Source organism: Hippoglossus stenolepis, chromosome 23, assembly GCF_022539355.2.
Source record: "Hippoglossus stenolepis isolate QCI-W04-F060 chromosome 23, HSTE1.2, whole genome shotgun sequence".
In the NCBI taxonomy this organism is placed as follows: Eukaryota; Metazoa; Chordata; class Actinopteri; order Pleuronectiformes; family Pleuronectidae; genus Hippoglossus; species Hippoglossus stenolepis.
This window is the reverse complement of record NC_061505.1, coordinates 12,775,401-12,789,264: the sequence shown is the minus strand read 5'-3', so window position 1 is coordinate 12,789,264 and position 13,864 is coordinate 12,775,401. Positions and strand designations below refer to the sequence as shown.

Sequence of the window (13,864 nt, the reverse complement as noted above, 5' to 3'; positions counted from 1 at the left end):
GTGTTAATGCATTCACATCAGGCTCGTTTTGCATTCAAGGCTACTTACAATGCCCATTATTAGGTCTGACAAGACATTCATTCCAATTACAATTACCCAAAAAAACGTAAAGAAGTAAGCACGGCAAGTGTAAGTGGAATTGATTGTATCTCACTGCTGGTATCTGCAACTGCCAATTGATGACCTGGAGCATCCAGAGAGGACGCTGTACGTGCACGTACACGTGTTTGGCTCGCACCAAATCACACACCCATACACGTATAAATTCAGGTTGCATGTTCTCTTTTGTTTTCCATTTGCTACGATTAAAGATTTGTAAAGATGAGTCTGGTTATTTGTTCAGAGAGGGTATAAGTGCATTGTCACCTTTGATAAATTATGGTGCATTATATTTGTGTAGCCAAGTACATTATGTGCATACATATTGAACAGACCACTTTCTGCAGTGGCTCTTTAATAACGGCCAACGACAATGTCCTCGGGAACACCTTAACATGCAGAGCTACAATCTAACTTAAATTACAATTAAAATCTCATTAGACTGAGATGCTTTTTCACCTCTTGCCTTTGAAGGACCTTTGAATATGAAGGAAGGTGGATCTTTGCATGTATTAGAAAGGAAGAAAGAAAGAATGAAACAACAGCAGCGGCGGCCTTCTGTTAACTCCACTTGGAAACAGAAAGTTCTGTTAATGCAGCAACAACAGAGGAGAGAAGGAAGGTGAGACACACTCGCTGTACGATCCCTGTGCAGAGAGAAATGATAGAGAGTCAAATAAAGCAACAGAGATAGGGTGGGTGGCAAGGAGAGGCCCCACTCCAACTGCGGTGGCCCTGGATTACATAGGCAGTGTTTACCTGGCGCAGGTTGCGGGTGACGCGCACGTCATGCCAGGCATTGTCGTTGAACTTGCCGTTGACGGGCTCCACCAGGGCCTCAAAGGCCCCCGAGCCCAGGTTGATGACCAGCCACACGGCTCCGCTCTTCAAGGAGAGGTTCACGTAGTCGGCCGACTTCCCGGTGTGCAGCATGAGGCCGTTGCGTTGCAGCGTGCGGAAGGACAGCGTGATCTCGTCGGTGCTGCTCTGGATGGGCGTCATCGACAGGTCGTAGCAGAAGAACTCGTTGCCCTTGAAGGTGGCCACCGACTCTTCCTTACCTGGAGAAAGGAAAGACAAGATCACACCGATGTTATTGCTGGTCTATGTCGGCTCTTAAGACCAATTCCATATAAACAGAGACGCCAGAGAATTTGTAAATTCAGACCACAAACCAGAAGACATTTAACACCAGTATAGAAACTCTACCGCCATTAGTGTTTCGGTTGTGTTATTGCAGCGCAACTCACACACACCTACGCACAATTATGAATGCTAAGCCCTGTGCATACCTACGGTGTAGCTTCGACGCAGAAGCAAGAATTGAGCTTTAGTCTACAGTATATGATTAGCATGATAAATAAATGGCAGCTTGGGTTAATATACATTTTATAACTGACGAAAAAAATATTGTCCAAAGGAAATTCATTGTAAAGAACATTAAGAGACAGAAATACTAAAGAAGCAACGCATAGAAAAGACTAAACGGAAAGGAGGGAAAAGGTGTTGACAGCATTGTTACAGGCTGTCAGTCTGTCTGCAGCACATGGCCACCTTCCACGGCAGTGAGCTCCGTTCACACACTATCAGTCAAAACAGCCCATTTGTTCAATGGACACATGTCAAACAGCTGCAGTCGAACAGCAGCGGGGAGGACACAGTGTGTATCTGACAGCAACTTCACAAACACCTGTTGCAGCAGCATTCACAACACTGACACCTCAATCACAGCGTTGACGCTGAAGCCACTGAGCAAGGAGAACTTGTGAATAAGCCTCTACCTAGTTTTCCGTACGGTTTTCTATGATTCTAATTACATGATCTTAATAAAGTTGCATCTTAAATTAGGCAGGATGACAGCAACAAGGATTTTTCCTGGACTCCAAACTACAAATCCCAAGATGCATGGTACAAATTATCTGTTTCTAGAGTTAAAAAGCACTGAGGCAACACAACACCACACAACAACAAGATCTCTCAAATAACTCTTCCTCGACTAGGAGGTGATACAAATCAACTGGCTCCCCGACATGAACTCTGATCTGAAGTGACACTCCACTTCCTGCGTTCGTTTGTCCCTCCCCACCTCTGCTTCCCCAGGGAGGTCAGTTTTGAGAATCAGACTCAGGTAATAAGGTTTAGGGCTGAAACACGAGGAGGGCGAGGGACTGGGCTGGGGAGGGGAGGCAGGGGCCCTCCTGTATGGGCGGATCATCAAATCTAGTTTATCCTGAAGTTTCATTACAGCAAAATCACTCCAAGACCTCGGTGCATTTCCCTGGAGGGAGAGGCGGGGGCCGGCCGGAGGGGGTGGTCCTCGGGCAGACAGATTGAAAGCCAAATCTCATGAGGGAGAGAGTTCGCCACAGGAGCAATCGCAGGTGAGAGGAGAGGAGGGGTGATGGATAATAGTGTGTCAGTTTGATAGCAATGCACTTTGTACTGGGACATGTCCACGGACTGTGCGGTAGCCTACATAAGTTGATTACACTATTTCATTAAGAACAAATTGAGGAATAACCACCGCATGGAAGAAAAGGAAAGGGAGCTTTAGTGAGCGGCCGTGCAATAAAAGTGCTTTGTAAAGTGACAACAGCTAACTGCTATATTTCTGGGACATTAAAGGGGATGATAGAGCTCACGTCGAGACAAACACATCAACATGACATGGGTGCATGCACTCACATAAAAGAAAACATTTACAGAGTTAGAAAAAAAGAGAGGAAGTGAAGGACAAATGGCATCCAGACAGGGACAGCTACTTAAAAGAGCATTTTGGCTGAAATCGAAATTTAGACCAATCTCAACTGAAGTGTGAATTGTCATCGAAAGAAAGGCATCAACGGAGAAAGAATAGATGGAGAGGGAAAATGACACTGAGGAGGAAAAAAAAGAAAGAGAAAAGCGAATCCCCCAAGAGCAGCCTCCTGGCGGTGCTGATGTAAGAAGAATAAAAGCGCGGCAAATGGACCACAGCAACCATTTTCAATTATGTATTAAAGTTGGACCCCCTCCCAAAGTATGGGCTGTTAACAGTAAGCAACAAACAGCTTGCGATTGCTTCCGTGAGCTCAGCGAGATTGAGCCGAAATGCGACGGAGAGACACAAGCGGTAAACAGAAAAAAAATAGACTTTATTTTGTTTATGTCTGTTTAATGAGCAGAATGCTGAGAGAGGGCGATAAAGCTGGAGAGGATCAGGGAGAGAAAGGAGAGGACTGGGACAGACTGCTGCACCAGTCCGTCCTGTCACCATGCCAAGAAAAAGCCGTGATAATTTTTCTCTAGGATCGACACAATCTTATCATTTTTGCTCTTCACTTTAAAGGCAGACATAGGAGGACAAGCAACACTGACAAGCCGGTTATACATTGCTATGTTATCCAAACACTCATCATACTTATATTGCAATTCGGGTTAAGTAATTTCCAATATGCTCCAGGAAGCCGTGATCCTCCTCCACACTGCGGAGCAATGGAAAAGCCCTCCTAGTTTCCCAGAGGGGGGAAAAGAAGATCACTTCAGCTTCGGCTTTCAAGACACAAAAACTAATATAGAGAACGACTCTTTTCTTTCCTTCTCTGAGACCAATTTAGCTTCTGTGAATATGTGCTTGTCTTTATACATCGGTTTCTCCTTTTAAATCTCCTGTACATGTCTATCTCATCATTTCACTCCCGCGGTACCACTCTTGTGATTGCACGCACACACGCACACACACACACACACACACACACACACACACACACACACACACACACACACACACACACACACACACACACACTTTTCACTCAGATCAAATCTCCTTCCATAAAGCCCAAGAGCCGAGCGCTGCAGCTTGAGGTAAGACAAGACACACAAGCACGGAGCGCAGACTAAAGTGCTGTCAAGGTCTCAATTAACCTCACGGAAGGCCCTGACTACATTACAGAAATGACTCATTTGAAATTTAGCCACCCATAATAGCATATTTATTATTAATTAAATGTCGACTTCCTCTGGTGTTTGATGTCATTGAGCCGAGTGAGCGGACCTGGAGTACCAGGTAGTTTTTAGGGGTCAAAGAACGATACCGCATCTAGTCACAGTGATGTAACAGATGTGATGTGGGAAGCCAGTGTTCACCAACTGCCCACATGTACCTGCTGGCTTCAGCCTTTCATGGTGCTCGCGTCAGGCTGCTTCTTCGTTGCGTCAGATTGGTACGCTCAGCGGTTTGGGGTTTAACATCTGAACACAAACCCCAAACCGCTGCCGGCTCTTGAAGTGCTACTCTCTCGCTGACATCTGATTTCTTTGAAAGGAAAAAAAAATAACCTTTCACCACAGGAGTTAGTACAATAAAGTAACACTGGATTTTTTTTCCCAAAACTCCTGATTGGACTTTAGACTTTCTCCTTCTCCTCTCAGCCTTTATGGTTTATACAATATAGATTCAATAACCTCCACCTCCAGTACAACCTACATGGAACAATCATATCACCAGCGATAAGCACTTTGCTGCGGCTGAGATGCCGAGTGGCCTGGCCTCAGAGACCCCTGGCCTTCACTGTTCTTGAGGGGGTGCTGCATTGCTTCATGCTACACTGTAAAACTGTGAGGGGGAGGAAGGCCAGAGGAAGAGTCTTGAATTCCAGCCTGAGTGGAATCAATGTCACTGACTTGGACCATCACACACACTTTGACCCGCTTTACATATTGTTCTCCTGCAACCCTGACAACCCCTGCTGCAGCTTCACTCGTTTTGATCCGAGGGTATTTATAACAAGTGTCCCTGCCCTGGAAAAACACAGCATCTTCAAGAGTGATAAAATGTCACGAGGACACAAATACAGTCCGTGCTTCTCAGTGCTGCCCTGAAAGTGCCATTTTAGGCTCGTCTTTGGTGGATATTACAGTAATAAAAGTGCAGTGCAGCATGCGTTATTAAATTGGATTCAGCTCAGACGGCGAGAGAGAGAACAGGTTTAATAAGATGAGCTGCATGAATAGCTCCATCCAAACTTGTGTGGTGCATTAGTCAACGCATAATGAACCTTAACATGCAGCTTTTTGGCCGATTGGATTACATATTGGTAATTAGGCAGCATTAGAAGGAATGAGAGAAAAAAAAAGAGAATGGTTTCAAGACAAGTGTGTGTGAAAATATCCAAAATCTAGATGACCACATGCTGGCAAACCCTCTCGTCACGTCACATTACCTCGCCGCTCCTGCACACGTGCACGCACACTCTTCCACATGTGCATGTACAGTCACACTCTATTAGCTCGCAACGAGTGCCATCCACCCCACAGAGACGGTATCCGACAGCGACATGAGAGAGGGAAAAGTCAGGGCCGTATGACGGCTTTGATGCCGCATGAATCAAAGACGCCTGCTGGATCCACAGACAGAGGCCGGTGTCCTGCTCTAGCTCCGAGGCACACGCAAAGGTCTGTGAGCAGTTTTTTTTTTTTTTAACGCTTTGCCAGTGTTAAAGAACTTTCACACGCAAACATGCTCACAAAAAAAACCACGCAACTGCATGAGTACAAACAAACAGAAAGACATAAATAAATCCATGGAAAATAGAAGACAGAAAAAGATGAAAATAATGAAGGAAATCACGACGGAAAGAAGACAGCAACCGAGGGAAGTTCAAGGCAACCGACTGGCAGAAAGAGAGGACAAGGCCCATTCTGTAGATTTTAAAAGGTGGGACGAGTTGTAGTGTCAGAGTTCGGCGGAGCAGGGTGGGGTAGGGGGACAAACTGCTGAGGTGGGATGACTGATTGATGGCTCAGATATCCGTGGCCCCTCCCTGCTTTATGTTTCACTCCTCATGGATTTGACCCTTTTGGTCTCCCTCACTCATAAATCCGAACTGTCAGCTGTCCTTCACAAACACATATGTGGGATTCTGAGCTCGGGCAAAGGCCAATGAATATGTCTCCAAGGCCAAACTCTCGTAGTGGCAGTGTGCTGGGCATCATGGGACTGCGGCAGGGTCATCCCGAAATTAGCAATTTACTGCAAGTCACTGGGAATGTATGAAAGCTTAATAATTACTACTATAAACCTGTAGATTATATAGATTTGTATTGAAATGGGTGTGGTTAAGATGCTTTGAAGATATATTTCCGTGAGGCTGGTGAGCTTATAATTTAGCCAAAGCACAACCTGGGTAAGTATTTAAAGATTTTAGTCCAGATATTTATTTACTACGCAGATAGTTCTGTTCTATCCACCCTTCAATGATTACTTGCTATGACACTTTGCTTCAGTTAATGTATGGACAGTACATGTTATTCAAACTGGGATAAAATTGAGCTTCAGCACCAAATCAAATTAGATTAGATTTGTTTTGCCTCCTGTGCTGTCAACTGTGTTACAAAAATGCTAACATCGGTGTTGATGCACTGCTGCAGGCTCAGATGACATGAAATATGACCTAGGAAGTCCACTTTGAGTACTACATTTAAACATTTGAAGGACAAAAGACTGTCTAGCAGTTTATAGACTGATACTACAAAACAAGACAATATATCCGCCAGACCAACGCATCTTATCATCAGATGATGCCACTTGCCAGAGCCCCGTGTGTCCCGCCCCTGTGACCTCAACAATCAAAATTAATGACATTAAACACAGCCCTATGGTTGGTCTCAGCTTGGCCTTTGACTTCAGGTATTTTCTTGCCCTAAATTGAGCCCCATAACCAACAGACTCGTTGAAGTACAGGACACTAGAGAAAACACAACCAAACTTGTTGTTTATTGTTGATAACCACAATTTCCTGCTATGACCATTAGGTATGTAGTGATCATAGAAGTTATGTGTCTTAAAGCCTAACTAACACCTAAAGTATCCTCCTTGCCTGCAGGCCCTGTCCTGACCTGGCCTGTGAAACTATCTAGTTAGCTGTATTGGTAATTTGTGAATAGGTTAATGGATCTATGTCTCCAGTCTCTTGTGGGGCCACTGACATCGAGCTGAAGTCGAGGAACATTGTTCCCATTCTTCTCCCCTCTCTGCACCAACCTGGTGATTACTGTACGTATCGATCCGTGGACTGATTGCAATCCTATAATGAAGGAGCCATAACTTTCTGTCTGCCCAGCTCATTTGCTGAAGGCTCTTTCTTTCCACTGTCCATTCCTTCTGACCTTATGTGCTTGTTGAGCCATAGTGAATGTGCGATCACACCATTTGCAGTGTTTCTTTTGTTCGGGGGAGAATGCTGCCAAAAAAGCAGGAGGGTCAATATCGAACGAGCTGTCTGCAGTGAGGTAATGTATGAGTACAAGTGTCACTTGAGTAGTCTCTCTGTTGCCTTTCTATTTTTAACCTCTTAACCCCGGCAGACGCATTGTATTTTCAACCAAGTTTGGATGAGCCAAGGTTTTCCAATGAGAGAGCATCACCTTTCCTGGAAACATAAAGAGCTAGAGAACATTATTCCATGCATCATATACAAGGAAGAGGACTGTAGTGTGTTGGTAACTTTTCTTGAAAGGTCATTGAAAATATATCTGAAATATCCAAATATGGTTGAACCAAACTCAAAGTATATATATTTAAGAAAATAGCTATTGCCTGTCCCAATTGTCAGTCACTTCTTAACAAGGTTGTTGATTTTTGTTAACTGTACTTTCAAATTAACCAGTACCTTGAGCCTGTATCTGCCAACGTAATCAGCCACTTGACTTTATTAGTAAAATCTCACATCCATGAGGTGTCTATAGACTTTATTCTTACCCATGACTAAGTGCGCTGGCGGAGACATGCATTTCAAGATCCCTTGGCATAAAGACACCTGATTAGATTATTTTTGCTCCTCCACCTTTAAATGTTGCTGCGGGTCACATTTTGAGAGTGCACGGTTCGTTTTAATTTAATCCCTTACGCCATTGCTTTGATTGGCAGTACTTGAAGGTCGCGGTGAGCAGGTGGCAAAGAAGAAAAAAGAAAGTAAATCTTTCTGTAGAGCTGGTGAGAAAATAATTGAGCATGATTTGCATATGGAATCCGTTCTCCACTGGTACACTGGTACTGCAAGTTGGGTCTCAAAACCCACACCGAAAATAAGGAGTGTCTCCAGTTGGGCAGCGTCAGGAGCAGGGAGCCACTGTGGTCTCACCTTTTTTGACTCCCTCACTCACTGTCATCTCCACCAGTTTAAATGGAGCATTTTCATGAGACAGTTTTACATGCCCTCTGAATCCCACATTTATGTTCTTGGGAATAATTTGAGGTAGTTGAAGATAAGACTTAATGGGGGATATAGATGCTGCTTTAATTATCTGTTGCCTTGGAAACAGTCACTTTTGTAACAGCAATATCAGAGGCCATAGTAGCAAGCTCGTGACTCCACCCCAGCTCCTTCACTCTCTGATTTGCACTTGTTTTCCTTTTTCTTTACCCTTTCTCGTTTCTCCTTAGTCATTTCTTTTCTCTCCCGCTGTGGGTGGTAGATGACTGTTATCACAGTGGAGGGCTCTACCGCAACACAAAGAAAATGTCACGTAAAGTGACACCGGCGATAGCCTTGTGTGCTCCTGAATGCCGAGCTCCTTTGCCGACAGACCGCAAGACAGGCAGAGTACACTGCTCAAAATGGAGGGAACACTTAATGGACACAGTATAACACCAAGTCAGTTAAACTTCAGGGATATCAATCTGTGCATTTAAGAAGCACAAGTGATGTGAATCAATTTCATCTGCTTTGGTGCAAATGAATAAGACAACAGGTGCAATGGAGGCAAAAGCAAGACAACCCCCTGAAAGGGAATGGTTTTACCTGTGGTGGCCACAGACAGCTGCTCTCTCCTTCTCCTTCCTGACTGATTCTTCTCTAGTTCTGTGTTCTGCTCATGTCCTTGTCACCACTGGTAACATGAGGCAGTACCTGCAGCCCATTCAGGTTGCACAGTTAGTCCAGCTCCTCCAGGATGGCACATCCATACGTGTGGTCGCAAGAAGGTTTGCTGTGTCTCCCAGCACAGCCTCAAGAGCATGGAGGAGATACCAGGAGACCGGCCATTTCACAAGGAGAGCTGGACAGGGCCGTAGAAGGGCATCAACCCAGCAGCAGGACCGGTATCTGCTACTTTGTGCGAGGAGGAACAGGAGGAGCACTGCCAGAGCCCTAAAAAATTACCTACTGGCTACTGATGTGCATGTTACTGACCAAACTGTCAGAAACAGACTCCATATTGAGGGGATCATGAGAGCCCGGCGACCGCTAGTGGGAGACACCCTCATGTGACCAGAGTGTGTCGGCAGTTCCTGGATGACGGAGGCATTGATGCCATGGACTGACCCTCATGTTCCCCTGACCTAAATCCATTTGAGCACCTATGGGATGTTATGTATCGGTGCATCCGCCAAGTACTGCCACAGAGTGAGCTCACTGATGCCCTGATCCAGGTCTGGGAGGAGATCGCCCAGGACACCATCCTCTGACTCATCAGGAGCATGCTGAGTCACATTATGAGTTGCCGTGATGAAATTCAACCAAGTTGGATTAGCCTGTAATTAAAAAATGCTACTTTGATTTTCGGCGTGGTTTTGAATCCAGCCTACAAAGGGCTGATGCACTTGATTTCCATTGACCGTTGTTACATCATTTTGTTCGCAACAAATTATATTATAATTTCCTTTTTTGAGCAGTGTACATACTAATCCCAATTAACTTGAGCCAGAACAATGTTTCTCCCCTTTTTTCAAACACTATTCCTGTAACACCTACTGCGTTCAGTGCTGAAGACGACCTTACTGACTTAAACACAGCTTATACACCTTTTCATTGCAAGCAGTTAGATGACTTTAGAACTAAAATGATTCAGAGTACAGAGATGTGTCCTATGAAAGCACCGCAAGTCAAACATCATTTAGCACCGGACCAATGTTGTAAACAAGAAATAGGACTTCTAAGATAACTTAACTGTACACTTCCTATGTGTGGCCATTTTCTGCTACAGTGATCAGGCTAATGTCCACATTCTTTACCTCAACAACATGAAAGAAGCCATCTGAAATACAGGTATGGATTCTTTTTTTCTTTCAATGGCTCCAGTGAGTATTGGTTGGTCTTGGCTCATTAACTCTATATTGAACTGTGGTGAAACCCTCTCACAGATGACAAAAAAAAATGTGTGCATACTTGCACAAAGCCCCTTATTTACAGTTACAATTACAAGAGCCTAAGGTCTGAAATATAGGTTGTTAGTTTGTGTTGGAAAAAAATGTTAGAGTTGCGATGTGATGTGACCGCCTAAAGAGAAACGTACATTTCCTTTAATGAAATACATACTCTTGCACAGTTTATCATGAACTGTCACTCTGCCACTGTCAATAAAGTGGAGGGAAAATGAAAAACAATGTGGTATTGTTTTTGTGAGGGTTCTTTGTGTTGTTTTATATGTGTTTTTTTATTACTAGTTCATGACTGCAGCCCTTCCAACATAGTGTTAATTGTGACAGGGACTATAACACATGGGAACCTCCATATTGGGTTAAAACAAAAGAAAAACTATTATTTATCATGAAGACGTCGCAATGAATAAGACTTTCAGTTGAGGCTCAAAAATCTCTCTCTCTCTCTCTCTCACATGCACACACATACAAAACAACAACCTTAGTTGGGTCAGATGCCAATGTTGAACCACTAATAAGGCATCCAATCAGTCAAAGGAGTTTTAATGAGTGAAACCACTTGCTGAAGATGTTTTGACCTCCTGAACCTGCTACTGCCAAACATCAGAGCTGAGAAACATGGCTGTTTGCAGACAAGCATAGAGTTTGGTATGATGCATGGGATTTAGCTTTGTGTATCTGACTCCTTTTAAACTATGACATGCATAAGGGGGACATTTCAAAACTGCTCTCTAACACATATTAAGAGAATCTGATGTGTTTTTTTTTTTGATTCAAACAATTTATGCCATGTTGTTACACCTATGGAAAACAAATTTGCCCATTACTACACAAAATATAAGAAGGAATGTAAGTGGAAATATATAAAAGTCGATGTATGAAGAAAACTAAGCCAAACTTCTGTAAAACGGTTATATCGAATCAATATTTCCACTGACATTTGAGGGTAAATGTTAAGAAATGATCACCTCTGATGTTTCACAGACTGGACAACAAACACACAGCAGGAGCTTAAATAGGATTAATCTGCTGATGTATTGGAGACCCTTTAGCTAAATGCTAACCTTTCTCTCTGGAGGCCTGTCAATGATGGATGTGGCAACATGAATCAGCCCGTGTGGCACGGAGTGAGACAGAGGCATTGAGCTGATAAGAGCTGAGATAAGAGCTTCCCAAAATTAGATTATAGAAGAGCAGGGAGTATTTTTGTTCCTGCCGGTTCAAAACAACTGAGTTAAGAGAAGATAAAAAAAAGTTTTGTAAAAAGACGCACAAACTCCAAGATAAAATTTAAAATCTTAGTAGAAAAAGTTAATAAATAACAAAAACATATAAATATTAAAACAAACGCTACTTATACCAGGTTCAGATAAAGCAAATATCTATTCCCGTAAATACAAAGTTTAAGGGTGAAAAGTAAAGTGTGGAAAACACATGGTCCTTCTCCAACTATACAGCATCATATTCTGCAGGAAAAACTTAGGGAAGAGTTCAGCAGAATGGATGTAGGTAGTGTCTGCAAACACTGAACAATTGACTGTCGCATGTTCATAAGTTCACTGCAATTTTACATATTAGTACTGACTCAACTGGGAGGAAAGTTTGTAAAATATTGATCACACAGAATTTGCTCTATAGGTGTAGGTACAGTTTCATTGTGTATTTTATTTCACAGCCTTGTACGTCTACAAAACAAATACAACAGCTTGTCGCTTCATTTTGGGTGGGAGGAAAAGGGAAATACAACATGTAGTGTTAAGAAGTCAAAATGAAATGCTCTTGTATCTGCTCATCTAAGAGTGAATTAATCTGTGCGTGAAGTTAAGGATTCTGCACATGAATGGTTACTAAAATGTTGTGACGAGATTAAGGTGTTCAGTTCTTAATGATGGTTGTTGTCGGAGGTGGAGTGGAGTGATGAGAAAATGTCCACATGTTTTTGGACAGAAAAACAACAAAAATAAAGACTTGTTTTTGACTCAGATCCAAATCCACTATGAGACCCATTTACAAGAAACGTCCTTAACAAATCCTATTCCAAAAATTGAGGTGATTGAAACTTTAAAACTGAAAATAAGGAAGTAAATTACTTGCAAATGGACACTTTTGCAAAGCATTGATTACACACCCACTCACAGAGACATCTGTTGCTGGTCAGACAGCTGCTGGTTCTGAATTATTGAGTTTGAATGTGTGTGTACAGGGAGAACCTGAGCAGCAGTGTCATCTCTTCACTTCTACACCTCTACTGAGCCTGCAGGGAATTTTCACTTACAAATGTATGTTATGTAAACCAGTGCTTTTGCTCAGGATACAGACAAGCTCGAACTTTGACAACTGCTGTAACACAAAATGAGTCTGACTTGGGCAGAACATTTCTTTTTTCAGACACTTCCCTGCAGCCTTGTCTAAATCAATGTCTTCTCACTCACGTCTGCCTAACTTGCAGCAACATTTGATATGGTTAAGTTCTATCCACCGGGATAACTAATGATCCTGACAATTACCATTATCATCCTCGGCTTGATCTTGAAGTGGATGATTTTATCCTACCTCACTAGCTGACTGGCTACCCATAAAAATAAACATGATTTAACACAAATAAATGCAAGCCAGAGTAAATTTGTGAGAACCATAGACTTTACAAAGATGGACAACGTGTCTCAACTTTCTTCCAATATCTACAAATTAAGCTAAAATATCCTGGATACGAACACTGCCATTGTAATGGAGTTGCAATATTACCACCAGGTGGCTCTAAAACTATTCAAATGCAAGACAGGTACATTACATTAATGGAAATTCTAAATAGAGGTCATGGTTAGTGATGGGGGGGTGGAGACGTGGTGTTGAGGTCCCGCCCCATACATATGCTCAACCAATCATGAGTCAGTCTCAGCTGTCACGACATTTCACCCTGTTTTTATAAAAATAATAACTAATTGAAAACAAACTTATTGGAAAAAAATACATTTGAATATACATCAGTGTGAACAGGAGCCATCTTTGAGAAAAATGTATGTGATACTTTGACGTTCAGTTTGGTCAATGTCCGATCCACTAACACAGAGGAGATGGGGTTTATGACCTGCACTGCAGTCAGCCACCAGGCAGCATTTCAGATGCTTTGGCCTCATTTTTTTTTGTCATATCATCAACCTTTATATACAGTTTAGTGTTGGAACACTAGAACAAATGGGGTATTTCACCAGGGCGATGTTTTCATTTTTGCAGCTGCTACTGTAACAATGAGTATTTCACTCATTAAGCCTCAGTGATGTACAGGCAGGTGGCCCCGAAGTGAAAGCAACACACACACACACACACACACACACACAGATCCATATACTTGCATCAGCGCTCGTACACATTAACGCACACAACATACACAGCTCTTCTTAATCAACAAATGAGTTCTGTTGTTAGTTGATGCTACAGTGGCCATTGACAGTGAACTAGCAGTATGGGTGATGAGTTGCTTGTCTAATAACCAAGGCTGCATTTCAATTTCACAACCCAGTGAACAGCCTGCTTAGCCATATTGCTTAGCCTGGTGTCATATGATATGACACCAGGCTTAGCAAGAGGCTCTGTTTGTGTGCAGCTGTGCCGCTGCTGCTGAGG

At 43.0% G+C, this 13,864-nt stretch overlaps 1 protein-coding gene across 6 annotated transcripts in view; it reads right to left on the bottom strand.

Annotated features, from left to right (window-relative positions):
* Positions 1-13,864, bottom strand: part of nrxn2b (neurexin 2b) — a 544,842-nt gene that overhangs the window by 342,117 nt on the left and 188,861 nt on the right. For all 6 annotated transcript variants that reach the window (XM_035149292.2, XM_035149298.2, XM_047338920.1 and 3 more), the window contains one exon: positions 859-1,160. In XM_035149292.2, the coding sequence (XP_035005183.1) occupies positions 859-1,160 (302 nt within the window). The remainder of the gene's footprint in view (positions 1-858; positions 1,161-13,864) is intronic.